This window comes from Magnolia sinica, chromosome 17 (assembly GCF_029962835.1).
Source record: "Magnolia sinica isolate HGM2019 chromosome 17, MsV1, whole genome shotgun sequence".
Lineage (NCBI taxonomy): Eukaryota > Viridiplantae > Streptophyta > Magnoliopsida > Magnoliales > Magnoliaceae > Magnolia > Magnolia sinica.
This window is the reverse complement of record NC_080589.1, coordinates 20,380,021-20,405,658: the sequence shown is the minus strand read 5'-3', so window position 1 is coordinate 20,405,658 and position 25,638 is coordinate 20,380,021. Positions and strand designations below refer to the sequence as shown.

The 25,638-nt window shown below is 41.4% G+C and overlaps 1 protein-coding gene across 5 annotated transcripts in view; it reads right to left on the bottom strand.

Annotated features, from left to right (window-relative positions):
• Nucleotides 1–21,291, bottom strand: part of LOC131230739 (uncharacterized) — a 46,616-nt gene extending 25,325 nt beyond the window's left edge. For 2 of the 5 annotated variants that reach the window (XM_058226695.1, XM_058226696.1), the window contains exons 1-6: nt 21,141–21,291; nt 19,511–19,627; nt 14,371–14,432; nt 13,329–13,565; nt 13,079–13,249; nt 3,159–3,309 (exon numbers count right to left, since the gene is read on the bottom strand). In XM_058226695.1, the coding sequence (XP_058082678.1) occupies nt 3,159–3,309; nt 13,079–13,249; nt 13,329–13,565; nt 14,371–14,432; nt 19,511–19,627; nt 21,141–21,177 (775 nt within the window). In that variant the 5' untranslated portion in view covers nt 21,178–21,291. The other 3 variants (XM_058226694.1, XM_058226692.1, XM_058226693.1) reach the window with 3 other exon arrangements.
• Nucleotides 21,292–25,638: the final 4,347 nt, after the last annotated feature.

Sequence of the window (25,638 nt, the reverse complement as noted above, 5' to 3'; positions counted from 1 at the left end):
GGCCCAGCCGCATGTCCATTTGAGGTTAAAACCCTCTCAAACATGGATCTTAAGTAAAAAGAAAAATCCTCCATAGGTAGCTTGGGAGGAAGATTTCGGTCCATCTTGAGCAAAGAAACCAAAGAAAGGCTTACCAATTTGAGGTAGATCGAAGAAAATCGGAAGATGGGCCAGATTTTTGAATTTCTCTATTTCGCTCAAAATACCATGAAAGGAGGTCCCAAAAATTCTGAAAAAATCATGACAAATCTTCTAAAATCAAAATTTATCAAACCCCTAAACTTTTAGCTCAAACGAAGTCCATGCGTCCGTACAACACTGACGTCAGCAAGGTGACGTGTCACCTCTCAATCTGTTGGACGCGAAATGCCTAGATTTATGCTCTGATACCCAATGGAGAATGGTTTGATGATAATAATGTGAAGAAAAGAGGAGAAGATTGAGAGAGGGGGAGAGTTTGGGAAAGATGTTGTGTTAGGCTTGTTTGCCCTAACACAATATTTTATTATAATAGAGCATATAGTACACTACAGGAGAAGAGGAAAGTGTGCACATGCACTTATACTAAAAGGGCCACATACGGGCCACATACACAATACACTAGCATTCTCTATATTTGGTTGATCAAATTTCATTATATTTGGTGCAATCAAGTATAACCGTAAAAAATCTATAAGTAGCTACATGCTATGTAACTTGCACACATGCTTCAAATCGGTAGATGCTATGGTACGCACTATTAGCTGTTGATTTTGGAGAAAAAGAAAGGAAAAAAAAAAAAGAGCAGAAAAGGAGGAGAAAAACGTGAGAGAGAGAATGGGACGCTCTAGTAGCCCCACACGTCGCATCACTTGTTTTATTATATTAGGGCTATCACTTTAATATGTGAAATTACAAGAATACCCTCAATAGTTAAAAACCACTACCAAAGAGCCAAAGGCTCATGTACATTTGCCCCCAATACATAAAGACCAATCCCAATCAAGATGATCACACATGTGATCACGTCACAAGTGTGGACACGTCACATTTGTCCACACATGTGATCACGTCACACATGTGATCATTCTAACACTCCCCCTCAAGCTAGAGCATATATATCATAAATGCCAAAAAATCTGTCTAGATGAGATCAACTTAAAGCCTTTGTGAACATGTCGGCAATTTGATCTTCAGATTTAATGAATGGGGTTGATATTTCCTTGTTCGCAACCTTGGATTATTGGCAATATGTAACACAACTAGGTTATCATAATACAGATTCATGGGAGTATCAACCACAAAACCTAACTCACACATTAACGTCTTCAACCACACAAGTGCACACGTGGTATGGTCCATGGCTCTATACCATGCTTCTGCACTAGAACGAGCAATGACTTATTGCTTCTTGCTTCTCCAAGCAACAAGATTATCTCCTACAAAGGCACAGTAACCTGTGGTGGATCGCCTATTTAAAGGAGATCCAGCCCAGTCTGCATCAGAGAATCCTTCCACTCAAAGGTGTCCATTTCGCTTGTAGAGAATTCCATGGCCTGGGGCGCCCTTCAAATATTTAAGTATGCGGAACACAGCTTCCATATGAGATACACGACAGGCTTGCATGAACTAACTAACTACACTGACCGAATATCCGGTCATGTAATGGTTAAATAAATCAATTTACCAACCAACTAGCAATACATGCCTGGATCATCAAACAGGTCTCCTTCATCTACACTTAACTTAGAGTTTGTATCCATGGGAGTTGTAACCGGATTAGCCCCCAGTATACCTATCTCTTCAAACAAGTCCATAACACTTCCTTCGTGATAAATTAATTCCCAATTTTGACCGAGCTACCTATATACCCAGAAAGTATCGAAGATAGCCTAAATCCATTGTACAGAAGTATTGCTGCAAGAATTTCTTCAAGTCGAATATGCATTTACAATCGTTTCCAGTAATAATGATGTCGTCCACGTAAACAACATGAACTATAGTGTCAGTCTCACTTTGCCTAACAAAGACCAAGTGATCAGCCTAACTGCATTTCACCACAAACTGAATTACCACATTACTAAATTTGTTAAACCACGTGCATGGAGACTGCTTTAACCCATAAATTGATTTTCTTAGCCGGCAGACTTTATCAGACTCCCCCTAAGAAATAAAGCCAGGCGATTGCTCCATGTATACTTCTTCAAGAAAATCACCATAAAGAAACGTGTTCTTCACATCTACTTGATGTAGGGGCCAGTCCAAATTTGCAGTAATGGAGATCACCACACGAATTGAATGAAGCTTGGTCACCAAGGAGAAGGTATTAGAGTCTACTCCAAAAGTCTGAGTATACCATTTTGCCACCAATCGGGCCTTTAAACGATCCACAGTGCCATCAGACTTGTACTTCACCATATATACCCATCTACACCCTCCTGCACATTTCCCTGCTAGTAACTTATCCAAAGTCCAAGTTTGATTTTGATGAAGCGCAACTATTTCTTCTTCCAGAGCTCTTTTCCACCCATCTGTATGAAGAGCCTCCTAAAACAATCGAGGGACAAACATAGACGACAAGGACAAAGTAAACCGTCAAAATGAAGGTGATAGACCATTCAAGGAAACAAAATTGAAAATAGGATGTAGAGTACAAGAATGTATACCCTTTCAAATAGCAATAAGTTGATCAACTTTATTCACCAAGTTTGGTGGAGACTAAAGAGGAGGATCTTTAGATGTGGTAGAACTGGCGGAGGGCACATTACTAGGCACTTCAGAACTTCTCTTGGAACATCTAGAGTAGACCTGCAATAGTGGTGGATTTGGATGTGACTTGCTAGCTTGCTTTCCAGGTAAATCCGTGTTCGTCACCACAGGAAGGGTGGTAGAGTTTTTGGAAAGTTGCAAACTTGCAATGTCTTCCCATTATCTGAGAAATATGGAGTATTTTCAAAGAAGGTGACATCGATGGACACATATCATCTACGGGTGATAGGATTATAGCATTTGTAGCCACGCTAAGTATTTGAGTACCCCAGAAACACACACTTTACAGCTTCGGGTTCAAACTTATTGGAAACATGATCAAATTGATGTTCAAAACATACACATCCACAAATTTTAAGAGGAAGAGAATGAAGGATGCTAGGGATACAAGACAAAAAAAGGAGTTTTACCTCCCAATACTGACGAGAGCATCCGATTTATAAGATAGCATGCAGTTAAAACAGCATCACCCCAAAAACTCTTTGGAACCTTCATGTCCAATAATAATGCCTTAGCCACTTCAAGCAAATGACAGTTTTTACGCTCTACGACTCCATTTTTCTGCAGTTTGTGTGCACAGGACGTTTGATGAATGATGCCATGAGATGAGAGATAGGAGTGAAAAAAATTTGATGTGTACTCATTGGCATTATTTGGTCTTAGAACAACACTTTAGCATCAAATTGAGTTTGGATTTGAGCATGAAATTCTTTAAAACACAAACACCTCAAAACCATCTTTCATCAACTATAATCATGTCATTCTAGAGCAATCATTCACAAAGATAAAAATAGTTAAAATCAAATAAACTAGAAATATGAATAGGCACCCAAACATCTAAATGTATCAAATAAAATGGTTTATCACTAACTTTATCTTCGTGGGACAGAAAAGACACTCTGTGATGCTTACTTAACTCACAAGCTTCACATTCGAACTTAGACGCATAGGACAAAAACGGGACAAGATTCCTCAAATTAGTTAAAGATGGGTGCCCAAGCCTAGAATGCCATTGATGAGGAGAGATGTTAGTTTGCAATGTGGCTCCAGCTCCAATCGTTCCACTCTTGAGATGGTAGAGTCCATTAGATTCATGCCCTCCACCAATCATCTTCCCCGTCTTTAGATCCTAAAACTCACAATAAGAAGGATAAAATTCGACAAAGCAATTTACGGATTTGGTTAGTTTACTTACACGGGAACTTGGTAATATACAAAACTGAAGGCAATGAGAGATCTGATGTAGGACACATAGTGCCTTCACCAGATACACTGGTTGAAGTACCATCAGCCAGGGTAATAGACGAAATAGATGAAGATTGGACTAACTTGAACAGCAAATTACACTTACTGGTTATATGATCGGAAGCACTAAAATCAATAATCCATGAAGTACTCTCATAAAATGTAAGACAAGATGTACCTGATTGAGCAAGGATTAGCAGTAGAGGAAGAGGCTTGTGAAAGTGCCATTGTTTGTCAATTAATGTGACGGTTGAGAGTCTATTGAGCCCCACATGGAAGACTACAAGCTGAAGACTCAACAAGGTGAAAGTGTTCAAAGATTTCCAAAGCTAAATTAAACCTCACATCCCATGACCAAAACACCTCAGGTAATAACCCTCTTAAAAGAGTTCTAAATTTTCCCAAATTTAACTAGGAAAACATCTTGGAAAGGTTAGAATTATAGAAAACCAAGTTGCCAGTACATCTGAAAAACCACAAGTTTCTGCAACTTTCAATGTCATCGAACACCATTCGATGACATCGAAATAGAGCTTCATACTGTCCAGCAACCAAACCGAGATTCTGCAGAAAATCTTGATGACATCGAACTGGTTTTGATGACATTGAACTTACACGTTCGATGACATAGAACCTATCCCGATGACATCGAAAATGAGCACTTATTGGTCGAGCAAGCTCAAGAGGAAAATCAAGAAAAAGATCGATGACTCGAACACCGTTCAATGACATCGAATGTATGTTCGATGACATTGAAATGAGATTGGTTTTACTCAGAAAGTTTTTATAAAAATCTTGAAACGCTTCGAGTCATCGAACTAACTTCGATGACATTGAAATTCAAATTTCAATGAATGTATGTTCGATGAGATCGAAATGAGATTGGTTTTACTCAGAAAGTTTTTATAAAAATCCTGAAACGCTTCTAGTCATCGAACCAACTTCGATGACATCAAAATTCAAATTTCAATGACATCGAATAATTGATCAAAGATGTCCAACAAGCTCCAAGCGTTTTTAGTGAAAAATCCCATTGACATCGAACTAGCATTCGATGACATCGAATGCCACTCGATGACATCGAGCAAATCTATTCAGCACTTATATAAATTCTAAGTGCAAAGTGTTCGATAACATCGAATAGGTTCGAGTCATTGAAGGAAACTTCGATGACATCGAATGTTGTTCGATGACATCAAACCTTGACAAAATCTACCATTTTTTTACCATTGGGATTTTTGCCATTATATTTGGGGGCTCGTTTTCTTGGTTTCTAGTGAGAAAAATAGTAAGATTTAAGAGAGTTATTGCTATAGGAATACTACCTACCATCTTAAATCCCTTCTCTCATAGGAGTTCATCCTTCAACCCTATCTTAAATGCAATCATTGAAGAATCAATAGATTGGATTGAAGAATAAACTCCGCCATTCAAGGATCTTCCAGCAACTCATTTATTAGCAAATCATGGAGTTGGAATCCTGTAAATGCATAATATTCTGGAATCTCATCTACACTTAAAGACCAACATTCAATAGGGAAGATTCCCCAAAATACCTTCACCCAACACCGATGACTTGCATTGGGAGCATTTACAACTGTTACAGATCAAGGGAGCTAAAGACTCTTCATCAACAAGGAAGATCATCTTCAGTATGTGCTAAAAACGGGGCTCACCCACTTACAAGTTATTAGAGTCCATAGAATTTGAAGACCTTTCCTTGTGTAGGACTAGGATTCAGAGTTTGTTTCTCAAACTCGCTAAGACTTTTCATAGGCCTCCGACGGGAGAATACATATAGAGTCCTTGTGTAGGACCTATTTGCCTTGTGTAGGCATGTTTGTTTGTCTTGTGTAGGCAACTAGTACATACCTTGTGTAGGTTGTGAAGGTTCTTGGTTAACCCGATTTAAAATTGGATAGTGAAATCCGGCACACTCTAGGGTGGAGTGCATCAGCTGGGAATGGAGTAGGCACGTAGCCAAACCACTATATATTGTTCCGTTTGTAATAATTGTTCTTGTTCATATGGATTGATTGTTGGAATGTTCACTTAATGCACAATACATGCTTGATATAATGCAGCACTTAGATCTCTCACTATCTTAGAATATGAATGTGAATGATTTCTTAATAATCCTACTCAACTTATCTTAAACTAGTAGAATTTGTAGTTTAGTAGGATTAAAGATTTTAAAAGTCCTATTCACCCTCCTCTAGGACACTTGGTCATACATCCGTACTTCAATAATAGCTGTTTAACCACAATTTCAGCTTGAGTGGAATGATTTTTCATAAGTTTAGCATATTCTTCCTTGGACATAATGACTGTCACCTGAAGTACTCGGCCCAACAAGCATGGCAAGCTTGGATACATAATTTTCTTAACTATCCTCCAATGAGTTGACTTGATTAGCTCAGGCAAGCTTCCCATGTAAATCCCAACATGAATCAACATTATGATTGTTAACGCCACAATGAGTACAGTGATGATTACCACGACTACAACCACTACCACCACGATCACAACCACAACCACCTTCAAATCTACCGCCTCGAACACAGCCACATCAAATTCCCCCATCACCTATGCCCGATGCAAAGATAAAAGTTGAATGATTTTATGAGGTGGAATTCTGAGCGGACATGCTAGTTGTCCTTTGTACTTTGGCGAACACTTCTATCATTGAGGGAATTTCACTACCTTCGAGAATCTAAGACTTCACGGGCTCGAAACCAAGTCAAAACCAAAGAGGAATTTAGCAACACGAAATTCCTCCCTTTGCCTAAGCATAACCTCAAAATCCGTTAACAATGCTTGGTACACATTCAATTCTTCCCATATGCCGCGTAGGGCAGAATAATATTCTCCCACACTTCATCTTCCTACTGGAATGCGAATATATTCTGTAGGAGTTCATAAATACGAATTAAGTTTTTCTCATCAGAATACGTCTCCTTCAAGGTGTCCCAGACATCTTTGGCAATCTTGAGGAAAATTACATTGGCACTAATATGTGGTTCCATGCTATTCCATAACAATTCCCTAATTTGGACATCCTCTACCACCCAATCATCATAGTCTATCGCAATGATATTAAGTTTAGGCGATGTCGAATATTTAACTTTTCTCTTTCTATTCAGACAAACTTCTACAGATGTGACCCACTGTAGGTAATTTGTGCCATTGGATTTCGTTGATGTTATTTGGAGAGGCACCAAATCTAATGAGAATAAAATACTGCTCTTGGGATCATTTTTGGAATCCATTTGAATCATAACAAATAATTTTTCTTGAACACAAATTCTTCAACAATTTGACCTACTAAATCAATACTTGCTTCCAAGCTTCAACTTGTCTCAATCAACACAATAAAGGAGGGCTTCATGAAACTTTTAAATTTTCAACCTTAAAATTTGATTCCATACTTCAAATTGACCATAGATTGCATACACGATGAAAGATGGCCCGCTCAGTCTCATCACATGGGTAGAATGCAAAAGCAAGCCTTATATACCTTCATTAAACATGATTTCACAACCCATCACATGGGGTACAACAACCGGAGGAGATTAGGTTAGCTCATACCCAAACACGTTAGGGTTTCCCACCAGAGAGAATGCAAAAAAAAAAAATTACATAAGATGAAGAAGTGAGAGATCAAGAAGAAAAATGGATTAACATAGCTCTGATACCATGTTGATTTTGGGGGGGGGGGGGGGGGGGGGAAGAGCAAAAAAGAAGGAGAAAAATGTGAGAGAGGAATGGGATGCTCTTGAAATTGCGTGGAATAGGATACCACGACTATGTGCGGAAGTTCGGCGGAGCTACGAAATGATGGCTATGACTAGAGAGGAGGGTGATTAGGACCAATTAAACACAATTACTTAAATTAAACTAAGCAATTTAACACTAAAGCTTTCAAGCCATTAGTGGGTACAATCACATAGACTACAAAGGATGTAGCAATTAAGCAACTAGTCTATAAACATGATAGTATACATGTGTGTGTGGGATGTGTTACCTATCAACTCTCAGCATTCATCTAACCGTGCATACATATAATTAAGCATTCAATCACATAAGCACAATTAAACAATTGCTTAAAGACAATCCTAAACACAAGCATGTATAGTAGTTCGGTTTCCCTACTCCACTCCCAGTGGATGCACTCAACCCATGAGTGTACCGGATTTCACTATCAGAAGTTTTAAATCGGATTCACCTCTAACATTTACGATCCTAGACAAGGACCAGCTCCCGCAAGAGACTCTACGTGATTTTCTATAAGCTCGCCACGAACCTCAGTCCTACACAAGAACCTACTGACGTACACTCCTGTCGAAGGCTCCCGCAAGAAACTTTAGTCAGTTTCCTATAAGCTAACCAACAACCTCGGCCTTAGTCCAATGACCTATGTTTACTCCCGCCGGGGGCTCCCATGGACACTAACACGTATGCACCCATGTCCAGTGAATTTGACCCTATATAAGAACATATTCGGGTTTGGGTCACAAACTCTTACCATCAATCCTATACAAGGAATCAATGACACTTGTCAAATTGAGCCCCATTGATGCATCGTTATTAAGTCACTTTTACAAAGCTCACCCGTGCTTGAATCTGCTCCTCAATTGATCCCCTGATCATGATGTTGATGTGTTGCCAATGCTTCAGCTCGAAAATCAAACACCTTGCATGCGATGTTCTGATGCAATGACCAAAGTGATGGGAGGTTGGGTAGAATCTCCTACAACTGAAGGGAAGTTGTAAAGCCTAGGGGATTCACCAAGAATGGTCTTCTAAAGGATTTAGACAAAGATTTGACTATAGGTTCGGGTCTAATCTCTAGAAAATGTTAGAGATTGAGTTCATCTTCAACATTAAGGTTGGAATCCCAATTAGAGTAGTAAAGCTTAAGAAGATGAATTAAATCTCATGGAATATGAAGTTTAGGATGTGGGATATGATTGAGGATTCACTTAAGCTTCATTTGCACCCAAAACCCTCTCAAATGCCCAAAGACCGGATATTCTTTATAAAGGAATCGAGTTCCAACGTTCATAAAATGGGCAGAAACAGTTAGTATTTAGTCGCACCGAATTAAGCTTTGGTCACACTGAATTAGATAAAAAAGCCGTTAGACTGACTTGGGCACCTTCAATCGCACCGAAGTGGTCTTCGGTCGCACCAAACATGATTGTCGGTGGGACCGAATGTGACACTCGGCTGTAGCCGAATTACGTAGAATTATGCCTCAGCACATTTGTCTTGTTTTAGCCATTTTCATTTAGACCGAAGGTGGGTTCGATGGGACCGAAGGTTACTAAAATTATGCAATTTTTCCAGCAACACGAGACCTCTAAAGTCAATCTAATGATGGTCAATTTAAGCTCATATGGCTTAAGGGATGATCAATAAAAGTTTTACCTAGTAGGTTTGAGATCATCTAGAGGTAAGCTTATTTTAAGTCAAGGGTTAAGGTGACCAAGGCACCGCATTCACTTGTTTTTTGCTCCTTGATGACCAACCTTCACTTGTGTCTTCTGTCTTCAGCTTTCAAGGGCTCAACTGACTACATGACACAAAGAAGACTCACATGATTGACAAATAGTAGAGAAGGATTTGATGAGGATAATGTGAAGAAGAGATGAGAATATTGAGAGAGAAGGAGGAGAGTTTGGGAGAGATGATGTGTTGGGCTTGCTTGCCCTAACACATAATATTTTATTATGATAAAGCATATAGTACACTGCAGGAGAATAGGGAAGTGTGTACATGCACTTACACTAAAAGGGTCCACTAACCACACACAATACACAATACAATACACTAGCATTCTCTATACTCCCCCTCAAGTTGGAGCATAGATGTTGATCATGCCCAACTTGTCACGAACACGATGAAGAGCATCTCAACTGAAGGACTTTGTAAGAACATCAGCAAGTTGATCCCCAGATCGAACAAAAGGAGTGACGATTTCCTTAGAAGCGACTTTCTCCCGAATAAAGTGACAGTCGACCTTAATATGCTTGGTTCGCTCCTGGAAAACTGGGTTACGAGCAATATAGATGGCCGCTTGATTGTCACAGTGAAGAGGAATAGGATCCGAAGGAGGATAGCCAAGTTCTTCAAGAAGATTGCGAAGCCACACGAGTTCACACGTCGCATGAGCCATGGCACGATATTCTGCTTCAGCCGAAGACCGGGCAACAACTGGCTGATTTTTGCTCTTCCAGGTTATAAGATTGCCACCTAGGAACGTACAGAAGTCGGATGTAGAGCGGCGATCAAAAGTACTACCTGCACAATCAGCATCGGAATAGCCAGAAAGATGAAGATGACCATGCAACTGAAAGCAGAGGCCAAAACCCGAGGCTGATTTTAAATACCGAAGTATGCGGTAGATAGCCGTGAAATGAGAAGTACGGGGAGCTTGCATGAATTGGCTAACAACCCCCACCGCAAATGAGAGATCTGGGCGAGTAATAGTCAGGTAAATAAGCCGGCCTACAAGTCGTCGATACATCTCGGGATCAGTAAGGAGAGCACCATTATCTGGTCGAAGCTTCTGTGAAGAATCCATGAGAGTGGTAGCAGGCTTGCGCCCTAACATGCCGGTCTCCATGAAAAGATCAAGCGCATATTTTCGTTGTGACAAGACCAATTTGGATGATGAGCGAGCAACTTCAATTCCGAGGAAGTAGCGAAGAGGACCAAGATCCTTGATCTCAAACTTGGTCTTCAAAAAATCTTTGACCTCTCTCATTCCAACAGAATCATTACCGGACAAAACAATATCATCCACATAGACAATGAGAACCATGATGCCTGTCGATCGACGACATATAAAGAGAGAATGATCGGCATGACTACGAACAAAGCCAAACTCAAAGAGAGCCTGACTAAATTTTTCGAACCATGCACGTGGAGATTGTTTGAGTCCATAAAGAGCCTTCTTCAACCGACATACAAGTGCAGGGTTGTGAGAAGCAACAAAGCCAGGAGGTTGATGCATGTAAACTTCCTCTACAAGATCCCCATTGAGAAATGCATTCTTAACATCAAGATGAAACAAGGGTCATGATAAATTAACGGCCAAGGAGAGCACAACGCAAATTGAATTAAGCTTAACCACCGGAGAGAATGTCTCGAAGTAATCCACACCATGAGTCTATATGTAACCTTTAGCAACAAGGTGCACAAATTAGTGCACTAACAACTCTAGCAACCCCACACGTCCCACCACTTATTTTATTATATCAGGGCGTTCACATAAAAATGTGAAATTACAAGAATACCTTCAATAGTTAAAAGCCACTACCAAAGAGCCAAAGGCTCATGTACACATGCTCTCAATACATAAAGACCGAACCCAATCAAGATGTCCACACATGCGATCACGTCATAAGTGTGATCATTCTAACATTAGCTATTTAAAAAACCGATCTTATAACTTGTAGACAACGCCCATTTAAACAATTCAGACTCTGCTAAAATAATCAGAATAGGGGCATATAACTTTAGCACATATCATCAAGCTCCTTATATGGTGAGCTGCAATTAAAACAAGTGCTCCAATGGTCTATGATCTAAATTGTTCATTTGGTGGGTCCCACCATGGATGGATCCCACCATTGCAAATTGCATGGACAGGACAATCTCACCCATCTAATTGGTGAACCTTTTCTGGTTCAGTGCTGACCATTCCCCATATCCTTTTTTTACTATCCATTTGTAGGTCAGGTTTGAGACAAGTTTAGATTGTCAAATCATAGTTTTTTTTTAAAATCATTAATTAGGGAGATTTTTTTTATATGGGTGGAAATGGACCAGTCTAGAGCCATGCCAGGGTTGGCCCTAACCTGGCCCTAGTTCCCTAAGCCGTGGCCTTGGGCCAGATAAGGCCAAAAGTGTGAAAAGATTCGCTAATAGTCAACCCAGGTCATGCCAAAGTCTATAGTAACCCTAGGGAAAGAAGGGCCCTTGTCTGTGTGGCCCCCTGTTGGTAGTCTCGTCCCAGTGGTTCATTAACATAGTCCCATTTATATAAGTAATGCAGGGGTATTTTCACACCGGGCTCGAGCGGGGTGGCTTACAAGATGCAGGGGCACACTCGGGGTGGGCAGCCCGAATGAGGTGGGCCCCACCCATGTGAGGCGGGTGGCTCATGTGAAGCAGAACCCATGTGAAGTGAGACCCATGGCGGTGTTCAGCCGAGGTCCTAACGCATGGGATGTGGGGCCTGAGCTATGAGACAAAGGGATTGATTCGCCATCCTCTATCAATTCGAGCTTTTAGAGCAAGTGGTTAATTGTCCTGCATCAATCAGGTAGGGGACCATTTCCTGGGAACATATATGGAAGGGTTCACTAATAATGACAAGTGAGAGTGTAGCCCATACAGCATCTTGCTCGTCGTTGGGCCTGCTAACTACCAGACACCCATGAAGATACCGGGCAGGCAGTTAACTCTCCCTTAGGTAATCTTGCAATGGATGGCCAAGAAACCGTATGGGAGCCACCACACAACACTGAAACAACAAAAATCAGTCTAAAAGTCCATAAAGCAATGAGTATGTAATGGTTCGAAACAGTCCAATTTATGAATTTTGACAGATGCCCTCTCCATCCATGGTGAACCCCACCATACAAATGGTTTTGATCATTGAAACATAACCCCACCAAACCAAACAAGTACAGAGAATGCAGGCAGGCTAAAAGTATCTTTAAACCATACATTCTTTCACATGATTGTGGCCCACTTGATAAATGGACCGGGTCAACAGGCTGGGCTGGACCATTCATCATCGGCCTGGGCCTAGATTTCAAGCCCAGTCCTCGGCCTCAGGGCAAGTTTAGGGGCCCAACATCTGGCCCTACAGGGCCAGGCCACCCAACCCATTGCCACTCCTAGTTTTTTTTCTACAATGGCTAATCCATGGTGGGACCTGCCTGATGAATGGTCCAGCTCATGGACCATCCTACCGATGTCCAATTTGAATGACCCACACCAGATTTTTAATTGGTGCGGTGCGCTCAAGTTGGATTACCCAGTTAAAAATGTCCCAGCATAAGAACTAGACCTGCTTTGATTCATCATAGGTTGCAAGTTGAGATGCAGTCAGAGCAGCAGCTCTGGCCATTGCAGGCCCAACTCCCTTCCAGAGCCCTTTTATTCCTTCTTCTGATGCAATTCCGCGCATTTCTCTGATAGCGCTCCCTCTTCCCAAGTTCGAATTCATCTGTAACCGTACCTGTAGTACAAAAACACTTTGTAACATAAAGAATCTAGCAATGAAATGACACGATCAATTCACGGCAGCATTATAAAACCTTTAAAACTTCCATTGGATTGGTCAATGCAGTTGCAATGGCACCAGAGAAAGCTCCAGATGCAATTTTCACCAAAATATTAGTGGACCCAAACGTCAAGTCGCATACATACTTGCATGGTTCATACAAGCCCAGACGGAGACCTCCATAAATAACTGATCTTGTCAGTGATGGTCCAAGTCCCAAATAAAGCGCTCTAGGCCCTTCAGTTTTCATTGTTTGAGCAAAAAGCTTTCCCTGCAAAGTTACAAGGGTATCAGATGACAACAAAATCCAACAGCAACCCAATCAGATAAGGCTGCATGCGGATGCATACAAAACGGAGAGCAACAATTAGCACAATAGAGAGGAAATAAAAATTGTCAGTATCATCTTGAGCTTTGCTAAGCACACACGTGTGCAATGAAGCTCGTGGACATGCCACATGTGCCAGCATGGCACATAGATGTGAAATCCAATCCATCCATCAGGTTGGTCTGACCTTCTACATGTTTTCCCAAAAATAAATCTTGTTCACTCAGCATATGGGCCCCAAAATTGGAAACAGGTGGATGGGTTCTTCAGACAAATTTTTCAGAGCTGTACATTTGTTCTGCAACCTGTGGCCCACCTGGCCAGTGGATCGTCCTGATTCTTGGGCTAGTGCATCAATAGAGTGGTCCTTTCTGACAGATGGATTGGATCTTAGACCTATTGTGCCATGCTAGTACGTGGCGTGTACAGGAGCTTTATTGCAAACATTTTTGGGCTTGGTAAAGCTCATCTTCCTTTAGCACTCATAATTTGGAAGCAGCCCTCTTTGTAGTAACATTCCTTCCACGTCCAACTTGAAGTAACATTCAAATTTGGAGCTTAGTCCATAAATATCAATACAAAATACCAAGGCATTGCAATTTATTCATTTCCACTTTATTGAACTGATTATTGTGATTTGATTTTTTAAAAAAAAGGATTGATTATCGTGATTCAACTCAATTGTCCATCGAAACACAACCTAAAACAAATAACGTTGATGAAATAGCCAGAAGTGGCTGGGAAATACCATTCCAGTTAAGGGACCTTTCTGGCCAATGAGCTGCATCTGGAGTCTAACCTTGAGAACATCTGCAGTCCATATTTCAAATCAAATTCTAGCAACCAAACTCTATTAGAGGAGGCTGTATGGAAAGATTTATAGTAGTCAAAGGTGGCAAGTGCAAATCATTGCCAAAAACCACCGATTGGTAGAATTTGGGCCTTTTATGCAAGCCATCAAGCTATGTAAACAAAGACAACACATTTTTTTAATTCTTTATGCACCAGCACATGTTTATTTCAACATGCCTGGCACTCGCAGACGCTGCTCATACCAAAAAAAAATAGTTACAGCTGCTTGTATTTTAGCTAAACCCACACCCCTTTTCACAAGCACTTTGCCCTTGGATATGTGTGTGCGTGTGTGTGTGTGTGATATTTTTATTTTTTAAGTAGAAAATTGGCAACCAAAATACTTGAGGGATGAAAAAAATGGGGTTCTAGAGTAAAAACAGTTGTAGGTGATTATTTTTTCTTTTTTACGTATAATAAATTATCACAATATAGAACTAAAATATTATATTTTTACTTTTTTAAATTGATAACAAAAATTTCATTGAGAGAAGGTGAAATTTATTGTGATAACCGAACCAACAATCCCTTAAGACAATGGATAACCGAACCAACAGTATGGCTATTTCAAGAGACACCTTCCTTTGCAAGCGCATCCAAAATTGGATTAGCACCTCTGATTGTTTGACAAACGCAACCTAAAAGGTGAAATTTTGTTTAAAATATCATTTACAAGGAAAGCCCTTCTCCAAGGTGTTAGGCACTTTCTAGAAGGCTAGAATCCCTAGAGTCGTATTCGACAATAAGGAACCGAAAAAAGTTTTTATTTAAGAGCGACACCTCCACTTTCATTGCTAGGATCTCAGTGAAACTCACATCAACAGTCCCCGTCAAGCACTGACTTGATCCCCCCTTGGTGGTCAAGGATTAACCCACCAATTCCAAATTAGTGGGATTCCCCATGGAGCTCCCATCAACATTCTACTCACCACCCTGGAGGCAAAGGGATCCAAGAAGCCACCCTCTTAAAAGTTTGAAATCTTAGTTGCATGAACATTACCTAGGGGCCACTCCCGCTTCAGACTCATGCTCCTGCTCCCTTTTCCTAGCTGTTTATACTTGCTGACATTTTGAAGTAGGCGCTTCCTCACTCCCACACCCGAATCTGTTACCACCTTGCTTCACGCTTTGTTAAACTATATTTGAAATATCACCCAAAGTAACTAAGCTCCAACTAAGCTCCAGCTTCTTGGAAGATTGGCAATTCTTACCCCTTCGAACTCTTTGGCCAAAATAGACAAACCTACAAGGAAGAAATTTGATATGCTTTGCCAAAGTCTGAGTAGACCTAGATATGTAGTTGAAAATCATTTTGCTCCTTTACTTCTAAATACCCCACATTATTGCAAGAGGAAGCGATCCTGACAAAACTCTTACTCTTGGCAGGAAAGTGCCACCCAACCGCCTTAGCATGAGCTCCACCACTGAGGGAACCACCTAGGACGTGGAATGGTTGAAGTAAAAATCCCAAATCTCCTAAGGGCCTGTTTGGATTCGTGAAAAGCATGGGAAAGGAAATAGTATTTCTCAAGAAAACTTATTTCCATGAAATTGTGGGAAAGGGAACATTGTTTTCCTTGTTTGTTTTATAACAAAATTTTCCTAAAGTTTGGGACCTATTTGTAATATTGTTGTTGGGCAAAACTAAAAATTTTCCTGGAAAAAAAATCCTACTTACTAGCATATGCCAGGTTAGCACATGGTACGATTCAAGATGGACAATTGCACATGCGGCATACGTGGCATAGTACATATGTGGGGCACTTGAAGTTGAATTGTGGCACACGTGGCACAAATAAGGCACTTGAAGCTATAGGATCATACGTGTCACAAGAGACATTAACACATTTGATGCGTGGACAGTTGAAAATACATAGTAGCACTTGTGCATGTGGGCATGTGGCATATATGGAGCAATTGAAGATGGATGATTGCACATGCGGCACACTGGTACTTGTGGGGTGCAAGAGGAGATGGAAGGTGGTACATGTGACACATTAGCACATGTAGGAGGCTTTGCATATGTAGGGCTCAAGAGAAGATGGTTGGTAGTAATGGTATATGTACCGCATTGGCTCATGTGGCACAGTGGCACATATGGGGCATAAGTGAGGATTGATGATGGCTCATGTGGGACATGTGAGGCGATTGAAGATGGATGGTGGCGCATTTTGCTTTCCTCTTGAGAAACCGATTTTCCTTTCATTGTAAGAAAATACCTTTCTTTGGGGTAGTGAGAAAATAAATTTATTGATTTTCCACAAAAAAGAATAAGTGGGAAATGATGTTTCCCACAAATTGTCACAAAGAAAAGTGAAACAAATACTAGAAAGTTAATTTCACGGGAAATGGTATTTCCTTTCCATGCCTTTCAATGAATCCAAACATGCCCTAAGCTGTTTCACAGTGGAGAAAAATGTGGTCCACAAACTCCACATCTTTCCAACACATAAAGCATATGTTGGAAGGAGAAGCTTTCCCTCTGGAATTCTGTCCAATTTGAGAATCTCGTTCTCTGCCGCTATTAATAGAACACAACCACGCATAGAGGAGAGCAAGAGCTCCAAACCTTGGAGCATGGGTGCTTGACAGAGTTCTCCAGGACATAAAGCTTCACAACACTCCTTTGTCAAGAACTTCTCAAGGGGCGCATTGGCCCAAGTGAGCAAAACATCCTATTCCTAGGGAGGTGAACCTTATCTAACACCTTGAGGAGAATTCACAGACTAAAGTTCAAAATTCCACAAATTCCTGTCGAGAATCAAAGTCCACATCACTCGAACCCCCAATTTTTCAAAGCGAGTTTTGACAAGAATGTTCCCTTTGAAATAGAGTCATATCTTGTAAGCCATCAAGAGTGTAGATTTCTCCATCCTAAGGTCCATCCAAAACCAAATTTTGTCACCCAAAATGATCTCAAACCTCACCACCTTAGAAAAAACTTCTCCCACCCTTCTCTACCCATCCCCAAACTTCACAATAGCCTTGTAAATATAAGATCCTCTCCCCGTAACAACACCTCTGGACTCAAACCTCTCCTTTTTTTTCTCGTATGTGCTACCAATTACTATCCTCCAAAGAGCTTCATGATCAATATTGAACCTCCGAAACCACTTAGCAAGCAATGCCAATTTTTTCTCTTTGATTGTCCCTATTTTTATTCCCCTTCATTCTTGACCTTCTAGCGCCCTCCTTATCATAAGATGAAACTTGCGACATTCTCCCTTCCTTCCCACAAGAAATCCCTTTGAAACTATTTTCAAGCTTCTTAGGTAACTTAGAGGGGATATCAAAAAGAGAAAGGTAGTAAGTAGGAAGTCTCGATAAGGTAGCTTTTGTTGAGGAAAAAAAAAATCGATCAGCAAAAGTCTTGCAGCTGCCGGGAGAAACATATGATCTTTTGCATGAAGTCAATCTCTTTTCAAATATTTCAACCCCTCTAGATCCTAAGACATGTTAGCAATCAGAATTTTAAAAGCCATCGTGTAGTACACCTCATATCTATGAGTAACAACTGCGCATGTGTCCATGTCCAAGTTGCATGCTCCTCTAGTTACATAAACTTCTCTCACTTTTGAGGGATAAAATGGCCAAGAAGCTGCATAAATCCAAGTGAGATCTACATTGTCATGAATATGAAATTAAGCATCCTTATTGCCCCCTAGCAAGATTCAATGTCATTAGAATGACTACATGGAGATGACAGAATCTTACCCAGTGTTAACAGTTTCAAAAACAACTCTCCAGAGACCTATACATACCTCCGATTCAAGGGCATGATGAAATATTTGTCAAATTAGTTTGGCATCTCCTTGACATCCTTGAGTAGAAAAAAGAACCACATGATGCCATATCGGATTCACAAAATGATGATTCTTCCAGGGAAGATTATCATGTAAGTGTCTTCTACTCTATTGATGGACTAAATCCTGGGTAAAACCATCATGCTTCAGGGCGTCTGAGAAGTCCACCAATAATTAGCCATTTTTCTTTGTAAAATGATAGTAAAACAAACCATTTATTTCATTGCTTTTCCATTGTTTCTGAGATAGTAAAATGAGCTTGATAACTTAATGCCATCATTGGCCTACCTGGCTAATGCCACAAGTGCCATTATTCCCACTCACATGCTGGAATTTCAAGGTGGTCAAATGCCTTTTACGCCAGCAATATCATAAAACCGACATTTGAGTTCCATGCCTTCGCAAATCACAAAAACATCACTACTGGAGTTCTTTCAATTTACGACCCATCTGTTCTAAACAATAGTTTTGGTCAAAGTGATGTACTGCATGAGAGGTGTGCTTCACCGAGTTGCATAGAAATTAGTAGGCAATTCATTTTTCAGCAATAGAAGTTTCCATCGCTTAAGGCAGAGTGTTGGGCAGCTAAAAGGTAGTATTTGCAGAGTTTTACTGAGATGAGGATGTCGAAATGGATATGTGGGAAGATTAGGAAGGATAGAATTAAGATTGAAGTGAATCTGAAACAGCCTGTGAATAGTCCTGGTCAGTGGTTAGAGATAAATTGAATATGAGCAGATCGATATGGTTCAGTCAAGTGCAACAAAGGCCAGAGACCATGGACTAAAGTGGCGATTTAGTAGTGCAGCTCATCAGGGGGCCAAAACCGGTACAACCCACCCTATCTCAGACCGTGCCGGTTGGTTTTGGTACCATAGTGACTCATTCCATTCCAGACCAAATCCAATTCGACTCGGATGATACCGAGTTGCATCAGACTATTTAAAACCACACTGAAGATGGCTCCCGTCAAGATGGGAACATTGATTAAGGTTGAGCAATTTGTACTTTCCTTTACATTCGCATTCAAGGTCTAGACTCTAGACTCCAAATTGCAATTACATGACTTTCAGATGGGAACGGAAAGAAAGGTAACTGCAATTTGATAGCCACTTCCTCATTATGGATACTAACTACTAAGAAGCAACATTAATTCCCGTATGGTGAATGTTTGAAATTCAATTCACACATCAAATGCAGTTGAAATGAAAATTTTAGGAAGAGACAAAAGACCTAAAGGATGAGTTACGGCCGTCGCGGTAGAAACTGCAATCCCGCTGGTTGACAAGTGATAAACAGCATATGACACCGAAATGGCAGACCTGTGCTCCATTTTGTCCATGACATGCCCTGAATACATGCATTTGTTCAAAAACATATATACATATGTATGTGCACAATATTACTAGGAATGAAGAGGTATCATGTGATCTCATAACTCGAAAATATGCAATACCGGGGCTCTTGATTTGTACAAGTGGGGCCTATGGTTGAGTGATCCAGACTGTTTAACACCGCTGTCGGTGGATAATTTACCTTGATGAGACAATCCAACAATTTGTATCCTGAAAATAGAAGGTTAAGAAGATAAATGGAGCAATGGGACGATTTAGCTGAAATAATGCCCATGATCAGTCTCTAGGGTCTTCCAATTTGTGAGATTGTTTACACATTGTCCATCCACAATGAGTTGCATCAGCCCAGTAGTTTGGATCACAAATCATCGGCCCGAATTGTCTTGAAATCATAGCAGAAGTCTATGAGGTATGCATATGCTCGGATTGAGGATCCAATCATTCAGTATTTCCTCTCTTTGGAATTATGTGAGTGTGAAATTAGAGATAAAATGCTTCTTTTGTTTGCATCAAGACCGTAGAACAATTAATACATGAGGTATGGTTTTATAATGAGGAAAGATCACATACAAGCATAACACCATTGCTTGCTAAGCTTACCATCCACCATTTTTTTCTGCCAAAAGTGTCATATGCATAGGACATCCAACTGCAGCAAAATGTGGGACTCATCATAAAGATCACCATGAGCAAAAATCAGTCCAATCCACTCATTAGGTGGGCCAATCCACCGAAATCAGTGGACGGCAGACAATCTGATCCTATGGACAGATGTGGCCAGCCTGGTTTCCAGGCTTGGTGATCTTCTTCATGGAGCCCACCTTTTGCATGGCTAGGATTCTTGCATATATGAGATCCAATTTCCTGCCAAAGCGACATTTATGTAGGAAATCCGAACCATGCAAAGGGTGGGGTCCACCATCGAGATCACATGGAGTGAAATCAGCTGATCCACTCATCAGTCCGCCATACCATCAAAATCAGCTGATAGCAGACATCTAATCCTACATGCAAATGTGACCCATCTCATTTTCACGCCTGTTGATATTATGGAGCCCACCTTTTGCATGGCTCGGATTCCCACATACGTGACACCTGATTTTCCCGCCAAAGAAATCATGTGTAGGAAATCCAAGCCGTGCAAAAGATGGGGCCATCATGAAGATCACCTGGAGCCAAAATCAGGCTAATCCACTCATCATCTGAGCCGTAGCATCAAAATCAGTGGATGGCAACTATATAATTGAATGTACAGATGTGGCCCACCTGATCTTCACGCCTGGTGATCTTCATTGTGGGGCCCACCTTTTGCATGGATGGGATTCCCAAATACACGACACGGTGGCGGGGGGAAAGCTGAAGCATGGCGGGCTTAGAGAGCTACGGTTGGATGTGATCACTGCTCTTTTACGAAGAAAGAACGACCGAGATTATAGGGAGGTTTTGACATTCGACGGTTCTGATTGAGGGAAATGAGATGAAAATAGGAGATAATTGGGGAATGGTACCTGTGATTGGGGTCTTTTCCGCGGCTGAGTTCGCCATTTTCTTCCTCTTTGGAAGCTCTCCGGTCGCTACTGGTCCAGACTCGGACAACAAAATACAAAAGAGGGAAACGGAATAAAGCTGGTGGACCGCGGTATTTCGCCAAGCTGTGGCCCTCACCGAGTGTCTTCAAGTTTCACGTGCAGATGGTGGTTTTTTCATGTGCAAATGGCTGTTAGAGCACTACCATGGGTGGGGCCCGTGAATGCGGGCGCGGATTAGGTACTACCCCCGCCTGCTCGGAGCTCGGGACCGGCGGAGGCTCCGAGGGCCACTGTCGGGCCAGCGTGATGTATGAACTTTATCCACACCGTCCATACAGTCTTCCATATTATTTTAGAATATTATACCAAAAATAGAGAATATCAAAGTCTCAAATGGGACACGGTGAGTATTAAATTCCTACCGTTGGAAAATTCTTAGGGACCACCGGAGTGTTTTATCAAGATGATATTTGTTTTTTCACTTCATACGGGTGTATATGACCATATCAAGGGGTGGATGGAAAGAAAACGATAAAGTGGGCCCTAAGAAGGTTTCAACATTTGTCATCCTCAGCACCGCTGCTTCTTACGGTGTGGTCCACTTAATCCTTGAATCTGCCTTATTTTTGGTACAATACACTATAAGAAGTTTGGACGGTGTAGATAATGTTAATACATTACGGTGGCCCCACAGTGGCCCTAAGAGCCTCCGTTGTCCCAAGCTCGGAACAAGTGAGAGTAGTAACTAATCCGCGCACGGTAGCTGGAAACGGATTGGCTATTCCTAGGAGCCGGCTCGACTCAGCTCAGCCACTAGCTCGAAATCAGCTCGGCTTAGTTGGGCTCAATCCTCGAGCTTGACTGGCCAACTCGGGTTGGTTCAGTTAGCAGCTCGGCCAATTCAAGTCGAGTTCGCCTATGCAGCATTTTCACAAACGTCTGAACTGCACCTTGAAATTTTCAAAGTATTTGAGATAGTAGCAATGGTTTTACAGGTATTTTATCAGACACTTTCTAAACAACATAAAAATTAAGAAAAAAGAAAAAAAGAAAAAAAAGGTATTGGTTTCATATACATACCTTCCTTGGCACCGGTCACACTTCGTAGGGTCATTTCATCAAACACTTGGTGAGCAACATCAATATCAAAGTAATCGAGTCACCGAACTGGTTCGATCCGAGTTCGGTTCAAGCTAGGTTTGATTTGAGTTGGGTTGAGCTGGGCCAGCTCGAACTCATTTTCGAGCTCAAAAAATCAACTCGACTTAGCTCGAACTCAGCCTCGAACCGAGTCGAATCGACCTTTTTCGAGTCGAACGAGCTAACCAAGCTAGCTCGATTCGTGTACACCTCTAGCTACTCCCCTGCCACGCTGCCACCAGCCAATGGTTGGTGGTAGGTGCTCTGTGGGCCCCACCATGATGTGTGTGTTTCATCCATGCCATTCATTTACTTTTTACATGTGACCAAAAATGAGATATATACCAATCTCAAGTGGACCACATTACAGGAAACTATGTTGAATGAGCGTTGACCATTAAAAACCTTTCAGGGCCATGATCAAGCTGATCTTTGTTTTTTCCCTTCATTTGAGCCTGTATGACCTAATCAACATATTTGATGTCAAATTAACAATACAGTGGGCCTTAGGAGGATTTTAATGTTGGATATCCAATCACTATTGTTTTCCTATGGTGTAGTCCACCTAAGATTTATATTCCTCTCATTTTTGGGATCAAGACCTAAAATGATCTGTAAAAATGGATGAACGAAATGGATGAAACAAATACATCATGATGGGGCCCATAGAGCACCAACCATCAGCCACCACGGGTTGGTGGCAGGGGAGTAGCCAATCCCATTTCCGTTTAGTTGAGACACAACTTGCCTATGCCCCCAAGCAAGAGAAAATTACCACTATACGACCCATTTATGGCCCATTTACCTGTTTAAGCCCACTTCTTTTTACTTCACCAGAATAAGCCCCATATGTACGGATGCCTTCCCAAAGGTCGAAAATGCCCCTCCTATAGCCGACGCACGTTATTCACGCTGTTAGCCGCGTCTCCACCAAAAACCCTAGTTTTTTCTTCTTTCCTCTTCCTGATCCTTCATCCTAGTCGTGGATTATCATTTTCTGATTACTTCTCCCCCTTTATGACTGTCCACCCTAGCAGTAAAACCCTCATTTTACCGCTTTCTTCTTTCCCTTTTATCTGGTCGAGAATACAAACCCCACACACGTCCTTTTCCGTGGCTAAGTTCGCCATTTTCTTCCTCTTTGGAAGCTCTCCGGTCGCTATTGGTCCAGACACGGACAATAAAATATGAAAGAGGGAAACGGAATAAAGCTGGTGGACCGCGGTATTTCGCCAAGATGTGGCCCTCACTAAGTGTCTTCAATTTTCACGTGCAGATGGTGGTTTTTTCATGTGCAAACGGTTGTTAGAGCCCTACCATGGGTGGGCCCCATGAATGCGGGCGCGGATTAGGTACTACCCCCGCCTGTTCGGAGCTCGGGACAGGCGGAGGCTCCGAGGGCCACCAAGGGGTTGCCGTGATGTATGAACTTTATCCACACCGTCCGTTCAGTCTTCCATATTATTTTAGAATATTATACCAAAAATAGAGAATATCAAAATCTCAAATGGGACACACGGTGGGTATTAAATTCCCACCGTTGGAAAATTCTTTGGGACCAACGAAGTTTTTGATCAAGATGATATTTGTTTTTTCGCTTCATCCGAGTGTATATGACCATATCAGGGGGTGAATGGAAAGAAAACAACAAAGCGAGCCCTGAGAAGGTTTCAAAGGTGGTCGTCCTTGGCACTGCTGCTTCTTACGATGTGGTCCACTTAATCATTGGATCTGCCTTATTTTTGGTACAATACACTATAATGATATGAAAGGAAGTGTGGACGATGTGGATAACATTAATACATCATGGTGGCCCCTCACTGGCCCTCGGAGCCTCCGTTGTCCAGAGCTCTAAACAGGCGAGAGTATTACCTAATCCGCACGCCACGAATGCGGTTTAGCTCGGAAACAGATTGGCTACTGTACATCGAGTCGAACCGAGTTGAGCTAGCCTCGGCTCGGCTCGGCTCAGCCACTAGCTAACCTCAGCTCGGCTCAGTCCTCGAGCCCGACTAACCAGCTCAGCTCGGTTCGATCAGCAACTCGGGCCGGTTCGAACCGAGTTCACCTATGCAACATTTTCACAAATAGCACCTTCAAAATCTCATGGTATTTAGATAACAACAATGGTTTTATAGGTATTTTGTCAAACACCTTCTAAACAACATAAAAAAATCAAGAGGGAAAAAAAAAAAGGTATTAGTCTCATATACATACCTTCCTTGCCACCTGTCACACTTCGTTGGGTCATTTCATCAAACACTTGGTGAGCAACATCAATATCAAAGTAACCGAGTCACCGAACTGGTTCGATTCGAGCTAGGTTCGATTCCAGTCGAGTCGATCTGGGGCCAACTCGAACCATTTTCGAGCTCAAAAAATCAACTCGACTCGACTCGCACTCAGCCTCTAACCGAGTCGAATTGATCTTTTTCGAGTCGAGCGAGCTAACCGAGCTAGCTCGGTTCGTGTACACCTCTAACTACTCCCCTGTCACGCTGCCACTAGGGGTGGGCATCGAGCCGAGTCGAGTCGAGGTGGGCCAAGCTCAACTCGGCTTGTCCATGATGTACTCGAGTTCGAGCTCAGCCTCAAGCTCAACATTGAAACTTGGCTTGTTTACCAGAGTTATCGAGTCGAGTTCGAGTCGAGTCGAGTTGAGTTTACCTTGAGTCAAGCTTAAGCTTTTTCATGTGTTAACCATTTGGGCTTTTGATCTTTTCATCAAAAAAGCTAATAGACTATCCAATAGCCACTTCTTGAAGAGGATAGTTACGTTAGTTGTTTGTGCTAATAATCTTTTCATAAAATCAGTCAGTAGAATATCAATGATATTATTACTAATCTTTTCATAGAATTAAGTTTGTAAAATATCAATGATATCATTACCTCATTTAGACCTGAGAAAAACATTGTTGATGGTACCTCAATTCATATTTAAGAAAAACATTGTATAAGTTTCACAATCCTAGGTTATGAAATCATGACTGTGGATTTGATTAAGTAAAAAAAATCAACAATGGACACTCAGATTAGGCATTTATTTGTGATCTCATAATAAGTGGGGCCAGTAAGATGTCCTAGGTTAGATTGGGCATTTATTTGTGCTTGAGAACTTTCCATCTACTACATATTGAATATGGATAGTCGAATTAAGGATTGATTCTCGTGTTACGTGTTAACCGAGTCGAGATTGACGAAAATCAATGTACAAAAAAAGGGGGTGAGTGCTAACAGAGTTGGGATTGACAAAAATCAATGGTCTTCTTCTCTCGATGAGATCGATCGGGCAGGCCGCAGCTGGCAGGCAGCGTGCTGGTTGTGCATTGATGGTGGT